Below are 19,037 nucleotides of genomic sequence, written 5' to 3'. Positions count from 1 at the left end.
AATGAGACGCTTGTAATCAAAGTAGCTGTAATGTACAACTTTTGAAAAAGCTAAAGTACAAAACAACCTTGAGCCAGTCAGCTGCTTTTTAACCAATCATGTGTTGTCTTCCCTCCCACGCCCAGGGGTTTCCATCTGCTCATGTCCTCCAAGACGTCACAACGCCCCCAGTATTTCACTGCACGGTGCTGCTTTCAAAGACCTGTACGAAGCTCTGATTTCCGGAACTCAACCTCACATGGACTGATATGACAGTGTTTTAACGATTTTTCTCTAATAATGTTTGACCAAAAATGTGCATTGTATGTCTTTACAAGAAAGGATGAGATGCTGTTGTTACAGCAGCACAAAGATCAAATATGAGCAGAGTAGAAAATAGAGGGGGATGAAATCAAAGTAAATTAAAAATAAAGTAATAATACTTAAATAGTTACTATCAATCAATAATGTTTATTTGGAACACATTTACAAAATACAGTTCCAATTAAACATATAAGAGTAATTAAAGAAAAAGTTAAGGCACAAAACTGACAGTATTGACTGAGATTACCTATACTAAAACAGTATAAAAATATAAACAGAATAATATAGTACAGTATAATATTGTAAAAGATGTAAGATAGGTGGAATGTAGTTAAATTGGGTAGAACAGAAAAAAATGTATGGGCTACTTTCCTACATACCTCATTTTGGTTGAAGCTGTGTTTTACGATACTTTTTAATGTATTGAAAGCAGCACAGGTCCACCCGGTGGAGCTGTGTTATTGAGAGGTCATACATTTTCGCAAAACAACGACTGTAAACCAGGTACGTCTCAGTATTGCCTGCATTAACATCTTTAATACATTTAAATCACAATACGGATAAGTCACCGTTCACTTCGACTCGCTGTGTGTCCTTGTTACGTTGTTAAGTGTATGAGTTAGCTTGTAAACTACCTGGCTAGCTTGACGTTAGTTTACCATGAGAGCACAGAAATTGTTCGTTTTGATGCCTTGAGAAGGCCCTGTTTAATACCCTTTAACCTACAATTTGATATTCTAGGGATTTGATTTTGTTTCACAGTCAAGAGTGGATATTTCTGTACTCTATGTGAGTTTCAATGGTATTATCAGGTAACTTGCTAGCTTTTTAGCAAGGCTCCAACCGGCATCGTGTCGTGACTTCCCCAATCCCATCTGTCAGTGAATGTGTCACGATATTCATTTAATCATCTCCTCACAGTGTTTCTAGTTAGGCGTTTATACTGAAAGGTTACATTGTATTTGTAAGGAGAAACACAACCAGGACTTTTTAGTGTGTTCAGTAACAGTTTGTCTCTATAATCCACCATATCAGTTGTATGTATTATGGAAGTGTCTTGTTAGAGCCATTTGCATATTGCAGATGTTTTTAAAGACGGTCATCTGCTTAAAGCTGCAGGGCTGCTGCAAAATGAGCACATACAGTACATTCCTGTACTAGTTTAGTGTAAGTGTTCAGCCAGAGGAGTGTCTCATGTGCACTTGGTGAAAATGTGTAAAGGTAGAGCTGTTTTGAATTTGTGTTGTATATTTAAAGCAAAAATGCGTGTGGCATATTTTTTTAACACTTTGATGACATTTCTCAACTAATCAAGGTAATATTAATATGGCAGATTAATGTCGATAATTAAAAACATTGTTAGTTGTAGACCTAAATAGTGGTTTGTCAAACACATACAAACACCATAAGTGCTAACCTAAATTTCCAGCACAGTTCGTTTTCAGTGTAGATCCTTTATCTTGACCTAACAGCCACAGCTGATAGAATATGTTTGAGACAAGCCTGAACCTGGTACATGCTTTTAAAGAACCTATCATCCATGACAAAAGCCCCCCTTTAACACAGTGACAACAGCAATTGGAGCAAATTATCAACATTTACCTGTGTCCTTTTACATTTTAAATGTGTTGAGAGGGAGAACATGCTTACAGCAGGTAAGCCTGGTTGACTAGTAGTCAGTTTGGGGTTATTTGCTCAGAAATGTATGTTGTGTTCAGTGATGGGGGAGGGGGCTTCAGCTCAATGCAGCGCTGCATCGTAGAAGAGTTATTAATAGAGTGAGGTGGATGAGACTGAACTCCATCCAAGGTTGTTGTTTATTTGAATGATGATTTCACCTGTGGGGCTGGGTGTCATCATTAAGAACATGACCAGCCTGTGAAGTTCAGGGCATAACTGGAAACCCTGTATGGCAATAATTGTTCCTCTGAATTACTCTCAAAATGTTACACTTAAATGTACCTGTGAAACCAGTATAGATGTGTAACATCATGGTATGAATACTAATTCACATGTCTGCTAATAATTAAAGAGAGACAAGATGTCTGAAGATCTATCCCTCAACATAAACATCAAGGAGCCAAGATGGGACCAGGGCACGTTCATGGGGCGCGCCAAGCACTTCTTCATGGTGACAGATCCCAGGAACGTCCTGCTGTCCTCGGACACTCTGGAGGACGCCAGAGTGACCATGGAGAACTACAGGTAGATGGTAATAAGATATAAGGGTAGAGTAGGAGTGAAATAAAAGAATCCTATGTAACAACCATTCAAATCATATTCTAAGTAGTATAAATACTAAATACTGTTCTTCATTTCTTCTCTAAACTGTACATGTACAAGTCTATTTGTGATGTGAGGATTCATGCTTGTTGTACCTTTGTTTTACAATGCAAGAAGAAAATGCTGAGTTTGTGTAATGACCGATGCTTTATGTGGAAATACTAAATAATACTCTGTATTGACTTTTTTAGATCTGGGGTGGTGAAGCCTGGCCTGACAGAGGATGAGCTCTGGAGAGCCAAGTACGTCTACGACTCCGCCTTCCACCCCGACACCGGGGAGAAGATGTTTGTGATTGGCCGGATGTCCGCTCAGGTGCCAGTGAACATGTCCATCACCGGCTCCATGCTCACCTTCTACAGGTAAAGCAGAAAGTTCAATACACAATTCAATGTATTCTAAATAACTGAAAATATCTTCATCTCAACAACATTTTGAAAATAGAAAAAATATATATATTGAGGAAATACTTCATACATTTAATACAGTTTCCATGTGAAACCAAAGTAATCTTAATACAGCTAACAGCACTGCATAAAGTAGAGATTTTAATCCCTGCAGAATAAAAAACATCACTCTCACTGCTGAACACTTATGAATAAATATTGGGCAGCTGAGAGGACTGTGGAGTCAAGTTGTAATGTTGAAAACACATAATATAAATAACCAGCCTGTTTTCTGTATTTAATTATTATTGAATGTATTAATTATTCATATATAGTCATTCCAGATTTAATTCTAGCATACTGCAACTCGAGGGCGCCAAAGTCTGACATTTAAATGTTATAAATAGTGGCTTTTAAAAGTAACAAAGCGCACCGCAAGTAGTCGAGTTAATTCAGGGCCAGTGTATTCATTAAATAATACACAACACACTTTTAGCTTAATCTGTACTGAGTGATTAAGAAGACCAAATCAGAGGAACTTGTGCCTCGTGACACAAAACCTAACAAGAAGTAGAAAACCCCCATGTCTGGCGACGTGTTGTGGTGGTTAACCATGCTCCATTAACACGTGTCTTGATCTTTATCTCATGCATACCCGCACAAAACTGTTAGTTTGACTGATGTAAATATTTCCTAGTTGAAGTCCAAAATAAGTTATCATTGAGAAAACATGCAGTTTGCTACTTAAAGTAAATTACCTACATTCTTTCCACTGTGGGGATTTGAGAAACACACACATAAAAGGTGACTATCGATTGGTCGACAAAATAGAAATAATCGCAAACTATTCTTGAAGTAACCCTTAGTTGCAACCAAAAATGGTAGACGGTCAGATATTTTTGTTGAAATCAAACTCTTCTTCTGCTGCGGAGCCCAAAGTGTAGTTGTGTGTGAAATGTCACTTCCTCAAACACAGTTGTTGTTCCTTCTTGTCTACAGGACTACTCCGGCAGTGGTGTTCTGGCAGTGGGTCAACCAGTCCTTCAACGCCGTCGTCAACTACACCAACCGCAGCGGAGACGCACCAATGAGCGTGAAGTAGGGAGGACTTCTCTCACTCTAGATCATTCCTGTCCTCCCTCTAAAGTAGTGTCTGTAAGGAGGCTGTGGGAGCCGCTGCCCTCTCCCCTCCCCTCACAGCGGTATTACGTTCCACTGTTTAGCATGTTCAGCCCCATGTCACCATGCACCCGTGCTGACATGATGCCAAGTCAAAATGTACTTGCATACTCTTGTCATTGTGCCACAAACTGCATCCTTCAGACTCTGCAGAAATACATCAAATGCATGCATGCATGAAGAATAGAGGGTTGCCTTCAGAACATGCAAATACATATTCATGTATTAAGCATGTCATTTAGGATACATGTTAAAGTGTCATCCTCTGCATTATCATTTTTTCTGGGGAATTTATTTTACCTTTGCATATTCAAGCATAGCATGAACTTGCACACTTACTGAGGCGACTCTACTTTGGAGATGTGTCAGTCGATTCTCAGACCTATTTATGATGTGTTGAAAAAGGAAGTGGGTAATTTATCTCTGATCTGCATCTTATCTGTCTCTCCACAGTCAGCTTGGTGTGGCCTATATCAGCGCTACTACTGGAGCTGTAGTCACTGCCTTGGGATTCAAAACTCTAGCTTCGGTAATGCCTGTAGTTCAAGTGAATCAACAGATATATCAAAGTCACTCGTATAACGGATATTTGTGCAGGGATCAGTTGTCTGAATGTGTTTCTGTTCCTGCCTCTACAGCGTCTCCCTCCAATCGCCAGCCGGTTTGTCCCCTTCGCTGCAGTTGCTGCTGCTAACTGCATCAACATCCCTTTCATGAGGCAGAGGTGAGATCTCCAAATGTAAAGCCAAAGACCTCTGGTCTGTTCCCTCAGGGCAGGAGCTTTTAGGAGCCGCTGCAACTGCTCTATATGACTTCTGTTTTCTTCCAGGGAGTTGAAGTTCGGTATCCCTGTGATGGATGAGAATGGGAACCGGTTAGGAGAGTCCCCCAATGCCGCCAAGCAGGCCATCATGCAGGTGGTGGTGTCAAGGATCGGCATGGCAGTGCCAGCAATGGGTAAAGTCAACATTATGTCTCCTGTTTGGCTAGTCATGAACCTACTTGTGGATCTAAAACATGATGGTAGTTGATGGGATGAGAGTAAAACGACATACACACGACATCTATTGGACGTCTGTCTCGTGGGAGAGGGATCCCCTCCTCTGTTGCTCTCCCCGAGGTTTCTTCCATTTCCCCCCATGTGAGGGTCCAAGGACAGAGGGTGTCATATTCTGTTTAAACTGTCCCCTCAGACAAATGTAAAATATGTGATATTGGGCTGTATACCAGAGTTCCCGTTAGCCGGTAATTACCGGACTACGACCGGTAAAATATGCTGAAGACCGGCAAATCTAAATCTCTCCGGTCAAAGTGTCCGTTCAAAAATAATTTCCGTTTAGCGCAATACCGCATCAGTTGCGCAATTTGCGTTGATCTGTTGGTAATGCCTCAGGGTTCCGGTGGGCATGTAAACAAATGCATAATGCTGCGCTATACTTTGTGGCCTCACCCAGTTGCATAGCGACGCTTATTGTTTAGGTGTCTTTTAATAAGCAGGTAGTCCTATCATTAGCTAGAACTAGCTGGATCTGATCGATATGGACATAAACGCGAGTGAAGTCTAATCTGACGGGAGAGAGAGATCAGCTGCTGCTGACGAGTCGACACGCAGCTCTGCATGATCACATGCAGCGGTGAGCGGACAAAACACACACTTCAGGTTAGAATATCACACATAGCTATTTTAATGACCTCTCAAACTACCTAAACTAGTTATAGATACGTTTAGTTTTACTGTCGGGTCACTCATTGCTGATCCGCGAGCTGCATGATACTGACGGGCTGTCAGGAGAAGGAGAGAGCGCTCCGTTTATTATTCCCGTGTTATTATAATTACTGTACACTTTTGAATAGTTAATCTACTATGATTAGTTTGTTTAATATTGAATCATATCAATTTGTTTTAAAGCACAATAAATAACAAAGAAGACCTTTGACCGGCACTTTTCTCATTTTGTGACAAATGCCGGTGACATTTTGACATGTTGACCGGCGAAAAAATATTCTAACGGGAACTCTGCTGTATACATTAACTTAATTGATTGAAATTAAATTATTACCTTGATAGACCAAAGCATACTCCTAGTTAGGATAATGTTTTTAAAGTTTGTTTTGCGTTATTTTTGTGTTGGCACAATAAGGTCACACTTTAGATTACACCTCATTTTATTTTTTTGGTAAGGGAATATTATGATTTATTTTGTTGTATAAGATATATTATTATTTAACAACTTTCATAACTGCAGGGTCAATTTGTTGGATTATGAATCAACCAATTTTCTTTTCTTTTTTTCGACAGCCATTCCCCCTGTTATTATGAATTCCCTGGAGAAGAAAGCTTTCATGAAGGTAAGCATGCATGACTTTCAGACTCTTGTTGTTTTTTAGTAAGTGGATGTCCTGGATCTGCTGTTGTTTTTGTGAGGCTGAAAAGAGTCATGTCGCATTCCACATGTTACATGAATGCTTATGTCCATGTAGTCAAACATATCAAATGTTCAAGTTGTCTGATTCACTGCAATCTTCTCTAAACATCTGTACTCTCCCTGCAGCGGTTCCCACTTCTAAACGCTCCAATCCAGGTTGGACTCGTCGGTCTATGGTAAGTCAATTACATATATATTATTTATGATGTCATTTTTGATGGACTCTATTCTCTGTACTTTCAAATATGCAAGTCACACTGACTAAACACGTCCTTCCCGTGTCTTGTTTTCAGCCTGGTGTTTGCAACTCCTCTGTGCTGTGCCCTCTTCCCACAGAAAAGGTAAGCACCCACATCAAGGAGCTTATACATGTACAAGCCGTCTTATCTTACGTGTAGAAGGACATTAAATCATGTTGAACCATCTCATTGTAGCTCTATGAGTGTGAGCGGGCTGGAAGCAGATCTGCAGAAGAGGATACGAGAGACCAGTCCCAAGACCACCACCGTTTTCTTCAACAAGGGCCTGTAGGATCTCACAATACATCTCCACACACTGCAGACACACACACACACACACATTTACACACACGTCTGTTATCCCAAGGGCACAAGTGGGAGGGTAAAACAAAATGTATTTATGTTCCTTTTTTGTATGTACAATCTTTCGAATTTGACTGAGCTGCTCGAAGTTTGACAATTTAGGGTTAAGGCGTTGAGAATATTGAAGGTAAAAAAAACAACACTGACATTGCTCTCTGTGTACATAGATGACACTCCTTACAAAGAAAATAATGAACAGTTTTTATTGTATTGTGGTGTGTTTTCTGTCTTCCTTCCTTCCTTTGGTCAAAACTGCCTTTTAGGGGGTCAGTTCATGAAGTTATTGATTTGTTTTTCACTCACCAATATGTATATGTTGCATTTAGATTCCTCCATGTTTTAAGTACTTTGCTAAATTGTTGTGCTTATATTGGCGTTTGGTTGGTCTCCCTACATTTAGTTTTCCACTTTCTAATTATTTTCTAGCCAGAGATACAATATTCTGCTTTTGAAAATAGTATACTACACTGACTAGTATGTATAGATTCTTGCCACCAATTAATGTCCACCTTGTAGTTCAACCATGTGGCCATACTAGAAAAATGATGTTTATTAGCTCTGAATAGTCTTTTTGTTGTACTCCTTGTTAACCGGAGCAGCTTACTCTCTTCATTTCTCCTTTAAGTGTACTTATACCCCTTTGTGATAATAGATCAGGTAATCAGGTGCAGTGTGGCAGAGAAGAACAATTGAAATGATATTGCAAAAGCCCTCAAAGCACAGCCGCAGAGGGCATCAGCGAAACCATTAGTGCGTGTGCTTTTGATCAACGTAAATGAACACTTGCCATGGCAGTGACAGCCTTCTGTTGTTTGAGATCACTTTCTAAACTAGTGCCGTTGCTATCTTTAGGGTCATATTAATGATGTTATTGTTGTAGGTGGTGGTGCTTGTGTCAGGTGGAGGAATATTGTTTGTAATGTGTCTACATGTTGCTAAGATGAAATGATGTGACTTGTGTGTTCTAAGCACAGCCACATGCAGAAGACAGACAATAATGTTATGCTGTTTCGGCCACACTGGAACTGAAGCGTTGAGTGAGCAGGTCGGAGGAAGCTCTTTCATTTCAGTTCCTCCTTCGGTGATGCAGGTTTTATATGTGCAACCGCTAGCCAGCCATGTGCGAAACTGTTGTTAGCACTGGAGCCATTGATGACCCATTGTACCAAATGGAAATGGTTGTTGTTGTTGTTGGACAAAATCAAAATACGGAGCACAGTGTTTGTTGTTGCGTTGTTGCAGTGGATAGATTGGCTGAGTGTAACTGTGTGGTGAGATAGTGATGGTGTACGTGAGTAGATATCACATGAAGTTATCCCAGTGTCGTCTGTTGGATTATGCAAAAATACATATTTTTTGGATATATTTCTAAATATATATATATGATGTACAATATATGGAGCACATATGCACGAGGAATATAAGAGATTGTAGCTTTAAGGTGAGCCTGTTAGTGAATTCACCAGATGGCAACACATATGCATCGGAAACAATGTCAGCTGCTCGTATTGACGGAGAACAGAGAGAGGGGTTTGCTGCAAACTCATTCGAGCGAGTGCACCTTTTAGGGCTTATGAGTTTTCAGATTAGAGGGGCGCTCCTCTAGTGGGAATTAACTTGATAACGTGTACACAGTCATAGATTTAAAACTATGATTCAATATTTATGTAAAGTGATGTTTTGTGTAAAACTATACCCAACATGAAGATTGTACAGGCCTTTTCACACGTAAATTCACCTCCATTAAGCTCCTGTAGTCACTGGTTTCTAAAAAGGTGTTACAGTGATGCATTTAAAGTAAACTGATTGTGGGCACTGAAGCATCCGCACAATGATTGTGTTTATGTGATCCTACAATTCAAGGGTTTAATCCCAAAGTGCTATCAGATCATTTTATAAACCCACAGACCCTATCCTGAAATACCGTCTTGATATGGCTCCTCACTTCTTTAGGAGAATTATTGTATTATTTTGTCTAATTTGAAAAGGAAATGTTTCTTTGAACTCTCCATTTTCATTCAAAAACAAACACTCATTCCCCCAGATAATAGATAACTGTTTCTGTAACACTGAGACATGATCACACGCACTGCCGGACAGTGTTTCAGAGTTAGATTCACTACTGTATTCAAACATTCGATACCATGGCTGCATCATTAAGAGATATTTGTGTGTTGTGTTTGGGGTGTTTTCCTGCGGAGGGTGAAACGGCACTATAGCCTTTGCGGTGCTAGGATTTGTATTACTATTTAAAATGTTTAATGTTGATTGTATTTGTTAATGGTGCTGGACGATGTAGAATGAACTATGGTTACTGCTAATTAGTAATTCAGTCATTGTCTGGCAGATTTCATTGCTCATAACCAAGTAGCTTTAGCTTGTGCTTTATTTCCTTTTGTGTTTTTCTTTTCTTTGAATTATGGCACGAAAGTGTCAAGAACAAAACTGAAGGTTTTTACCATTTGAATACATTTGTAAACATCTCAGCTTCGGCCTGTATCGTACCACCGTAACGTGTCGAACTAATGGATCTAGCCAAAGATGAGACGGGTATGGATTGTGGAGGAATGAGGAGCAGAAGGGTGTAGCTTTGAATATTTATGTTTCAGCTTTAACTTACGGACCTTTTGCCAGACTTTCTGCTGCAAAAACATGTTTTCCATTATATTTCTTATTAGAAAGGGTCCTCAACTTTATCAGTGTAACCCACCAAATCTTACAAAAACATTGCAACGTTAACAAATAGCATCTAAAATAAATGCCAACACACATTTTAGTTAAAAGTCCTGTTTTTGGCCTCGATGTTACAGCCATTACAATACAATCTCATAACAAACAAGATAGCACAAGTTAATGTTGTCACACTGGTTGAAAACCCACTCATTTATAACTTTGGTTGTGTGTGCCATGAAGAAAATGTTGAATCTTTGCATACTGAAGGCTCGATGGAAAGACAATCTGTTATTGTTACACTCCTTGAATGTTTTGGTTGTTTCATGTACATAAACTTCCACATGTAGTCCTGTCAGTATTGGTGCTGTGCTTTCTCTCTCTATTTTCTATTGTGTTGAAATATATATTTCCATGATGTGGAATGTATTTTACTCAGAGCAATAGAATAAAACATATAACGTTAAAGTCCAAACCTGTCTGCTGATTTGACTTTATTAAACATTGTATATTACAAATGTTCTTTAATGTTATCCTGCTTGTGGGGAAATAAAGAGTGGAACACCCAGTTTGGATCAAAAGGTTTGTTTGTTCAAATACCAGTCAAGTATAAAACAATACGATTACACTGAGACAGTCATCTGATTTGGTACAGTATCTTTTGGCTACACACACACACACACACCAAGCCCTTGACATACAAACATGATTACAAGTCTAAGTACAATCTTGCCTCGGTTGAGATTGCTGAGGATAAAATAATTTAACGTTGATTATTGGTGAATGTTTATTAACATCCTGAGCTTTCAACAGAAAATAAGCCTTGGTTTTTAGAATAGTATGTAGATATTCTGTTTGGGACTAATATTTATAATATAACTATTACATGTATTTACCAGAAGGATGTGAACAAACTGGTGTTTTTCTTAATTTAAGTTGTTTCACTGTATATTTAGTGCTACAGGACAACACACAGGATTGATTAATAAGTAACAGGATCATCAAACTTCAGGAAAAAGGGAGTGTGTATGTTAATGAATAATAGATGGATGTGATAAGATATAACTCAGACTGGTATCTCGTAAAAAAAAAAAAAGTATAATAAGTAGGAAGGCTTTCATTTAGAAGAATTTAAAATCTGAATAAACTAGTAGTCAAATTATTTTTCAAAATGCACATTTCTAATATCTGAAAAAGTAAATGTATACAAATACATAATAGCATACCAATGGTGGATGCAGAGTATCACACACACAACAGTGTTCTAATTTATAACAGCAAACAAGTGTCTCTGGCAGGGTGGGAATTTCACGACGGCCACGGCCGTCGTTGCCCCGCACTTTGGCCGTGATGCCCTGTGAAAAAAAAAAAAATGCAATTCACGGCCAAAGTGGCCTTGGTGCCCCTGTCAAAAGTTCCAGTGTAAACAACGCTAGTAAAGTCATATTAGTGCGCGCAGTAGGATAGTCCCGGGCGATGCCTGTGCCCTGTGGATCAGAGCGATTGCTCTGCTGTGATTGTTCCGTCAGAAATGCCTGTAGGGGCCCGACAGCCTGCTCCTCAGCCGCGGGAGCAAGACAAGCACAGGTAAGCAAGCGGACCAAGCTGTTTTGATATGATTTAACTGAAGTATGTGGTAGTATTTGAAAGGACTTAACATTTACGTGTTTATAGAAAGTACTATTGATAGGTAATTACCATTGTATTAGCCTATTTAAAGTTGACTCGTTACATTTTGTCATGAAAACTAGCGATAGCTAGCTAGTTTGGATAGCGCTAACGTCTTCCCTTCAAGGGGTCTACATCTAGTGTTGCTTCTACAAGCTAGCAGATAGCTGTCACCTTTGAATCTAGTATTTTTCTTGCTAAGCGGTTTTGATATAATACATGACTGACTTATGTGGTTTATGGCTGAACTTAACGTATACGTTAAAGAAACACTATTGCTATTCAGCCATTTGTAAAACGACTGGTGTTGACGTTATTGCTACACTTTTCAGTCATGTTGATTGACCAGCGTAATTTAACCAAACGGCCTTTGTGCCCTGTCATGTGGCCTTTGTGCCCCGTCATGTGGCCTTTGTGCCCTTGAAAAAAATGTGAACGGGAAGGCCAAATGGCCTTGCCCCTAAAATGACGAAATTCCAAGCCTGGTCTCTGGTATACAGTAAGTTAAAACACACATTTAAATATACCTGCCAGAAAATCCAACTATCTGTGTTCTCATTGTCCAAATGTTATATTAAAAATACATTTACTGGAGTTCGAAGAATGTTTTACTAACATATACGTAAGTTGGTCATGCGTTGCCCAAACATTCATTTTAAATATTAAAATAATGAAACACACAAGGGCACAGGTGAAATATTGTGATGAGGTCTTCTTTATTTATTACTTTCATTTTCTTGAGTTTACTTTCACACACTCCGTCACACACACACACGCTCCAGGCAGCACAAACACTCCTCAACATGGCGCCAGTGGCTGAGCCGGTGTGTGTTTGAGCATCAAACCTGCTCCTCTCTATGTTGAGTTTGGAGACAGGTTGTCATTATCACACACACAGGCTGCACACACACCTGTCCGCCATGCTAGAGGTCCGTTGTGGCGCCTGACCAGGAGAAGCAAACAGAGAAAGTGACACACAGGAACATTGTTAGAAATGTACCGCTAACAGGCAGCTAATAGAATAGCTAATCAAATGCAACCCAGCCTTAGTTTGATTCATGTGGTTCTCTAAAAGGAAGATTTCAAGTGTCTTTAAGTGGCTGATGCACCTGAATGAAAATGCTGCCTTTAAGTCCCTTACTACCTGTTTTTAATACCCGTCGCACCTTCTTCTAGGTGTCCGCAGAGATAAACAAGAATAATAAGTGTAATATTGTCCTGAATTTCACAGCTTTGCTTTCGTAAGTGCAAATGAAGAAATATATTGTGACTTTATACACCACAAACTTAAATGTCGTTATATTACAGTGATGGACGAATTGTTATTCTAGTTTTGATCTAAAAACACCTATGTTTAATGCTTAAAAAATGACTTATTTAACTGGCACAATTTTCTTAACAGCCTCCAGAACTTCTGCAGTGTCCACTTTGTTGCCAAACTCCTTCTCCCGGTGTTCCAGGAGAATCCCCTGCAGACACAACAAGCATTTAAAATACCGTTTTATCTCAAATCTCCCTGTGTGGTCCACATGTCTGCTACACCCACCTGGTCTCCTGCTCCGACGACAAACACTCCCCCCAGGATGAAGCCCTCTCCGTGCATGTTGCCCTGGTAACCAGACCTCCATGCCCGGATGAAGTTCTGCCACACGCCGAGGCGAATGAAGCCCAGACCCCCCATCTTCCTCTGCAGCGGGCCGTAGAAGTGTTGCTGCAATCACAAAAATAACTTTCCGTCGGCCTGATCAAGTTCATTATCATACAGGATTTCCTGTGATGTGACGAAATTAAAATGGCTTTATCATATGTTAACTCTCAACTTGCCCCTGGCAGATGAATACAGTTATGCAAAGAGATCTCTAACTAGTTCTCAACATGTACTTTTATTTCAAATAACTAATGATTAATAGACTATTCCCCATCAAAGGGTCATGAGAAATGTATGTCAATGGCTTAGCTAACAAAGTCTGTCATGAAAATAAAAGATAGAATAAGGAATAAGACTATTTTAAGTGCAAAGTAGTTTAGATGGACTGACAGGAAGGTGAGTACTAACAGTGGCTCTGGAACAGGTGATGTTTTCTACCACTGCTTACCTTTTCATCTATGTAGATTTCCCCAGCGAAGTGCGGTCTGAAGTCCTGGATCTCTGTGCCGATGTTCTCCTTCACGACAGCGACCAGAGGGACTCCGAGCTCTTCCAGCTGGGACTTCAGAGAGGACAGCTCAGAGGCCTCCTACAGAGAGAGAGAGATTAGAACAGAAAGTAAGATATCATTCTTATAAACTGTACAAACTCAGCACCCTCTCCTGTGTCATTCAGAAACATTTGATATCACCTCTCTGCACAAAAATCATCCAGGACGTCGGACGGCCATGACCACAGCCCCGTTCTTGTCCCACAGGCTCTTTGCTTTGATGACATTATCATCTGTAGATAAAACAAGAAGAAACCGTTCCTAACACAAGCTATCCAATCTGATGTGTCTCAAGCACAAGAAGATAAAACATGCAGCCTTCAAACAGAGAAAAGACTATTTGTCCATGGTGGCACAGAACATCTATATGTATTAATAACAGTTACTAGCCCTTCGGCTTCAGACAAAGATCTTCACAGTGATATAATCTGTAGGCCAGCAGATTTCAGAAAGCGGCTTTGCTTTAAATGTTGTACAAAACCTCATTCAGAGCATGTGCAATGCAGAAAACTGGAAATGTCTGATTCTGCTGATGTAATGTTAATTCTCCTTCAATGGGTTTAACAACAGCTGGTTTTAAAAACAAGCGTATTGGTTGAAACATTATTACATAGAGCAAATCAGAAAGCCTTCCTACCATCTATGGTGGAGCGCAGGTCAGCCTCTTCAAGGTGCTCCATCGATGCCTGTGAAACTTTAGGCAGACACATATCAGTGTTGGCCAGGAAGATCCCAGCGAGCGCAGCTCCGACAGCCCCCAGACCCAAAGACCACATTCCCATCCCGAACAGATCCCCCTCCAGCCCGAAAACAGAAGACACTGCAGCACAAACAGGCACCAGGAGAGCAATGTGTCACAAGTTTGACATTATCATAATGAAAGAAGAAACATTCTGCATGTCGATTATACAGTTTTTGCAGACCTGAGGTGCCAGATGTGCCGACTATTAGATATTACCACGTTCCCTCCTTCTCAAAACTCCCTGAAGACAAGAGTTCAACAAGACCTAGCTTGCCGCTTGCAGTCTTGAGTTTCAGCGTAGTGTTGAACGAGAGCATGTGGTGCCTTTTACCAGCAAAGCCTCTTCTGACTTTACTCTTATCTAAAGCTCATCCAATGAGATTAAGTATTGCACATACTAAGGAGATGAGATGCTGTTCAACATGACGAGATAACAAGTCTGTAAATTATATTCTTTACAGCAGCTTGTGTGGTTCTTGATGAGTGGGCTTTCGATTGTACTTTAAATTGTTATTTTTCCATTAGGAAATCCTTCAGTGTAATGTCAGGCATAATTCATTACTCTCCAGATTATTTTCTCAATGAATAATTATCAAAAATAGTTGCAAATACAAGTGTTTTTTTCATTACTTTTTTTCATTAAGTAAAGCTTTTTATCTATCAACTTTGGATGAATCTTCACTAGTCCTAAAATATCCTAAAACTCCAAACTTAGTAATCTTTCCAAAAACCTTTGACAATGCTTCAAAGATTAAAGTAATACATATATATTATGTCTACTTTCATAACAACTTCAAGAGTAACTCAAAAGGGCGGGGGGGGGGGGGGGTCACAGAGCTCACAGAGCACAAAGCTGTGCTCAGGTCACAGCTTTGTTTCTACAACATGCTTAAAGTGTGGGTTATAGGAAGAGCTAGCTGTGTAGGCAGTCAAATATGTCCTTGCCTGAAGAGGGCTTGTTTGTGTCAGGACTGGCTTTGGCTTCACTTTGGTGAAACAGAGCTGTCTGGGTTCTTAGAGACGGGGGTCTGGCTGTGGTGGAGGGCTGGCTGCTCATGGTCGTGGCCCCCAGAGAGAGGGCAGAGCAGCGCGGGGACCTCAAAGCTGCCGGACACCTGGACAGAGCCAGCATCGGGCCCGAGGAAAAGGTCTCTGACTACAAACACCCTCAAGATTTCACTGAAAGAAAGAAACACAAGTCTTTTCTAATAAATGTAAACTACTTGTGCATGCCGCCACATATTGTTACAGACAATACAATCCACCGCACCTGAAGCACGACTCTCCAGGAGCCTGCATCTGATTTCACAGATTAAAGAGAGAAATACCTTGCATATTTCTTCATGATAAGACTGCCCAGATAAAATGTTACACCGACCACTAAACCATTGAGCCAAGTTTTATCTATGCTTAAAATAAGAATGTAAACCTGCAAATAAAAACTAACGATGAAAGCATGAATATATAAAAGGTGTTACTCTTATCTTATTCATCTTACTGGGGTTGAGAGTTCTCTATTTTCAAACTTTCTATTCTTGCACCATACGCTCTACGTCAAGACATAAATTAGAGTTAGAGTTAATACAAAAATATAAGTCGGTTTACAGTGCGCAACAATGAGAAATTAATGCACAGATATTAAAATATGACCACTATTGCAGATTTACACAAAAAAACATGAGTAGTATAACATCTATATTTTGTCCTTAATTAATTGAAAATATAAGAAATTAATATACTAACGTGTCTCCATTTCCAAAGTGAGAAGAACAACTTATTGTCCTGGTATTGAGCTCATCCAGTTTCAAGTAGTGGCTTTGAAACGTAACAACACTGAGGACAAAGGGCTGAACATATGATAACAGCAGCAGCCAATAGAGACGCCCATGCCTGCAACTACAGGAAGTTTAGATTCCTTGAATGCATCTGCAGAATGCGCCGTAAGAGGAGGTTTCAAGGCGGTTAATGCCACCATGATTTATTACTGCCCGATACTTTGTTGCAAGTAAAAGTCCTGCTTTCAAAATATTACTCAAGTAAAAGTACAAAAGTATTAGCATAAAGTACTTATTATGCAGATTAGTCCATTTCAGAATAATATATATTATATGTTTTCATTATAATTATTGATGCATTAAAGTGTTCTCAAAGCTGGTAAAGGTGCAGCTAGTTTGAATGACTTTGTATACTGCAGGGTAGCTTGTGAATTTACTCCAGGTGTAACTAAAGTCTTATTTAAGTGTTGATTATATTTCACATTATTAAACCAAATTTTTAAAGTAACTCAAGACACAAAATGAATGTAATGGAGTAAAAGTACACAATTGACCTCTGAATTGTAGGATAGAAGTACAAAGTAGCATAAAATGGAAATACTCAAGTAAATTACAAGTATCTTAAAATTACGCAGTACTTGAGTAAATGTACTTAGTTACTTCCCACCTCTGGTTATAACAATATGATAACCTTTAAAAAGATATAAATCTGAAGAGGAACATTCTGCATAATGAACTTTACTTTTAATAATTAACTTTTTTCGAATGTGTTTACCATATAACCCTTATCTATAATAATCATTTGGCCTTGAAAGATAAGGGACTTTTTAAAAAAAATGCACCATCAGTCCTTATCTGATGCTTGCTTTACTTATGTTCATCAAAAGCTGAATAATGCTGCCTCGTTTAAACAAGCCCAACACATAATTGTCCAAAATACCCAACTATATTGGTCATTAATGTGTTGTTATTTTTAACATTAGGCCTAGTCCATAGACTGTATAAAGGCCTAGTCTAGTATATTTGTTTGTTCTGGCTTAATACAATAGTTTGTACTTGTTCTGAAAGCAGGAAATGTACTTGTCGTTTTTATTTACGTTGCTACACCTACTATGCGTCACTAGACTAGAGTACAGATTAAGTCACTTAAACCTGTCCAGCCTGCGGGTCCGGGATGACAAACAGGACAGAAAATGACCTTCATATTACCCATGTGTATTCAATGACATTACCTGATGGTTCTAGAAATTCAAACTCAATTGTAACCGAATAGGATTGAAATATTTCACCATTACTGAGATGTCATGTTGATGATAGTTCCATAATTAATACATACTTGCAGTGGCCTACAAAGTTCCTGTGGCTATAGTTACTGTTGGCACGGTGACGACGATGAAATAGCGGTTAGCTTCCAGTTTAGCCTTTGATACACTGAGTCTGAAACTAGCGGATCTTCCTTAATCAGGTCCATCTTATGCTGCCACCGTTATATCAAGTTATAAGAGTAGTTTGATAATAATGCACACTCACCAGAATCAATGAAGCGACAAGCCTCTCTCAACGGAGCGTTTAGTAAACAACAGATCTTTGCGCAGGCGTGCTAAACGATCCACGGACCAGGGGAAACTAATCGAGCAAGATGGCTGGCGAGAGTTCACCTTTGACTAAGGCACTTGGCATGGATGATTGTGGGGAGCAAGTGATGGAAATAATCAGCCCTGTCAAGTGTAAACAGTGGCGGCTGGTGGAAAATATTTTTGGTGGGGCTTTTGATATAGTGAGTAAAACATTTTTTTTTGGGAGAAATGACCCCTTAAATTAGGACTTCTGGTTTGATTGATTGAAAAGTGTATTAACAGCTTGTATATTGGGTACAGTACAGTACAGCTCAAAACATACAATTGTTAAGGGGATGCAGACCAGAGAAAGACTTTCGTCTTGTTTACATCAGGGTGCCCCATTTCCAATTCATCATGTATGTTCATGGTGATGTAATGGCGCGTTTCCAGTGCAGCGCGGAGCTCGCTTTAATGCTGCGTTCACACCGGACGCGATGCGAATATTCGCTTCGCTCTAAACGCTCCTATCGCATCGCTCTAGTCGCTCGAGTTTCACCGCGGCTGCCAGCTGTGTTTACTCGCATCATTCAAACAAGACGCGCTGGCTCGGGAGCTACAACTACAACAAAATGAACATATTTTACCGTGATTAAATTGTAATACACGTTTCTAAATGATGCCGACGTAACAACATACTGATACCGGTTAGTAAAAACCATGAATTAATGCTTTGACAAGTCTGCAGACAGACGGCAGGCGAAACACCTTTTAGAATGCTTGTTTTCTGAATGGAGCTTGGCTAAGTTAACGTTATATATGTTCCGACCGTCCACACTCACAACAACGGCCTATACAGACATAAATAAACCAGCGACTGTATTCTCCATGACACAGACAGTCTGTGGTTTGTACTTGTTTAACTTTTATCTAGTTTCTGAACAGATCGTATCTGTCCCCGCCCGGCTGTTTGAAGAGCAAGCATGGGAAACAAAAGATAGCATTTACCTGTTTGCATCGTTTGCATCCAGCTAGCCTCGTTGATACGTTTTGTCTTTTTCACGAGCTTGCTGTGATATATACAAATCGGGTTGGTCCGGTCCAAGGTCTTTAAGTATCAATTTATCTCCCAAACTTCTCCTTTGGAAAGGATTGGAGAGTAGCTCTTGCACGGAATTGGGTGCGGACCGAGGTCCGGCGACTCCACCTGCACACCATTCTAAATACTGCGTCACCTTGGTCACTCACG

The 19,037-nt window shown here is 39.8% G+C and overlaps 2 protein-coding genes across 3 annotated transcripts; one reads left to right on the top strand and one right to left on the bottom strand.

Moving 5' to 3' along the window:
* The first annotated feature begins 720 nt into the window (after positions 1-720).
* On the top strand, positions 721-10,417 carry sfxn3 (sideroflexin 3). Its single transcript, XM_034203809.1, has 11 exons — positions 721-807; positions 2,336-2,508; positions 2,778-2,948; positions 3,972-4,070; positions 4,605-4,680; positions 4,790-4,875; positions 4,981-5,108; positions 6,451-6,500; positions 6,704-6,753; positions 6,871-6,918; positions 7,012-10,417. The coding sequence occupies exons 2-11, from the start codon at positions 2,345-2,347 to the stop codon at positions 7,106-7,108; spliced, it is 969 nt and encodes a 322-aa protein (XP_034059700.1). The 5' UTR covers positions 721-807; positions 2,336-2,344; the 3' UTR covers positions 7,109-10,417.
* Positions 10,418-12,211: 1,794 nt separating this feature from the next.
* On the bottom strand, positions 12,212-17,871 carry LOC117538238 (peroxiredoxin-like 2A). Of its 2 annotated transcripts, none has more exons than XM_034203828.1 (6): positions 17,763-17,871; positions 14,353-14,535; positions 13,857-13,948; positions 13,614-13,754; positions 13,064-13,228; positions 12,212-12,986 (listed from the first exon to the last, which is right to left on the bottom strand). In XM_034203828.1, exons 2-6 carry the CDS (start codon positions 14,495-14,497, stop codon positions 12,891-12,893), a joined length of 639 nt encoding a protein of 212 aa, XP_034059719.1. In that variant the 5' UTR covers positions 14,498-14,535; positions 17,763-17,871; the 3' UTR covers positions 12,212-12,890. The 2 variants fall into 2 exon arrangements, with proteins under 2 accessions (XP_034059719.1, XP_034059718.1); XM_034203827.1 differs by lacking the exon at positions 17,763-17,871 and adding an exon at positions 15,403-16,107.
* Positions 17,872-19,037: the final 1,166 nt, after the last annotated feature.

The sequence above is a fragment of the Gymnodraco acuticeps genome, unplaced genomic scaffold (genome assembly GCF_902827175.1).
Source record: "Gymnodraco acuticeps unplaced genomic scaffold, fGymAcu1.1, whole genome shotgun sequence".
NCBI classification, from domain to species: Eukaryota; Metazoa; Chordata; class Actinopteri; order Perciformes; family Bathydraconidae; genus Gymnodraco; species Gymnodraco acuticeps.
The sequence above is the reverse complement of the archived record's forward strand: the minus strand, read 5'-3'. Positions and strand labels throughout refer to the sequence as shown.

Bases quoted from the DNA above. Each gene is read 5' to 3' on its own strand.
- sfxn3 (XM_034203809.1), top strand. From the start codon at position 2,345: ATGTCTGAAGATCTATCCCTCAACATAAACATCAAGGAGCCAAGATGG. The intron at 4,681-4,789 runs GTAATGCCTGTA...CTGCCTCTACAG, and splicing joins GATTCAAAACTCTAGCTTCG to CGTCTCCCTCCAATCGCCAG. The intron at 6,754-6,870 runs GTAAGTCAATTA...TCTTGTTTTCAG, and splicing joins GTTGGACTCGTCGGTCTATG to CCTGGTGTTTGCAACTCCTC.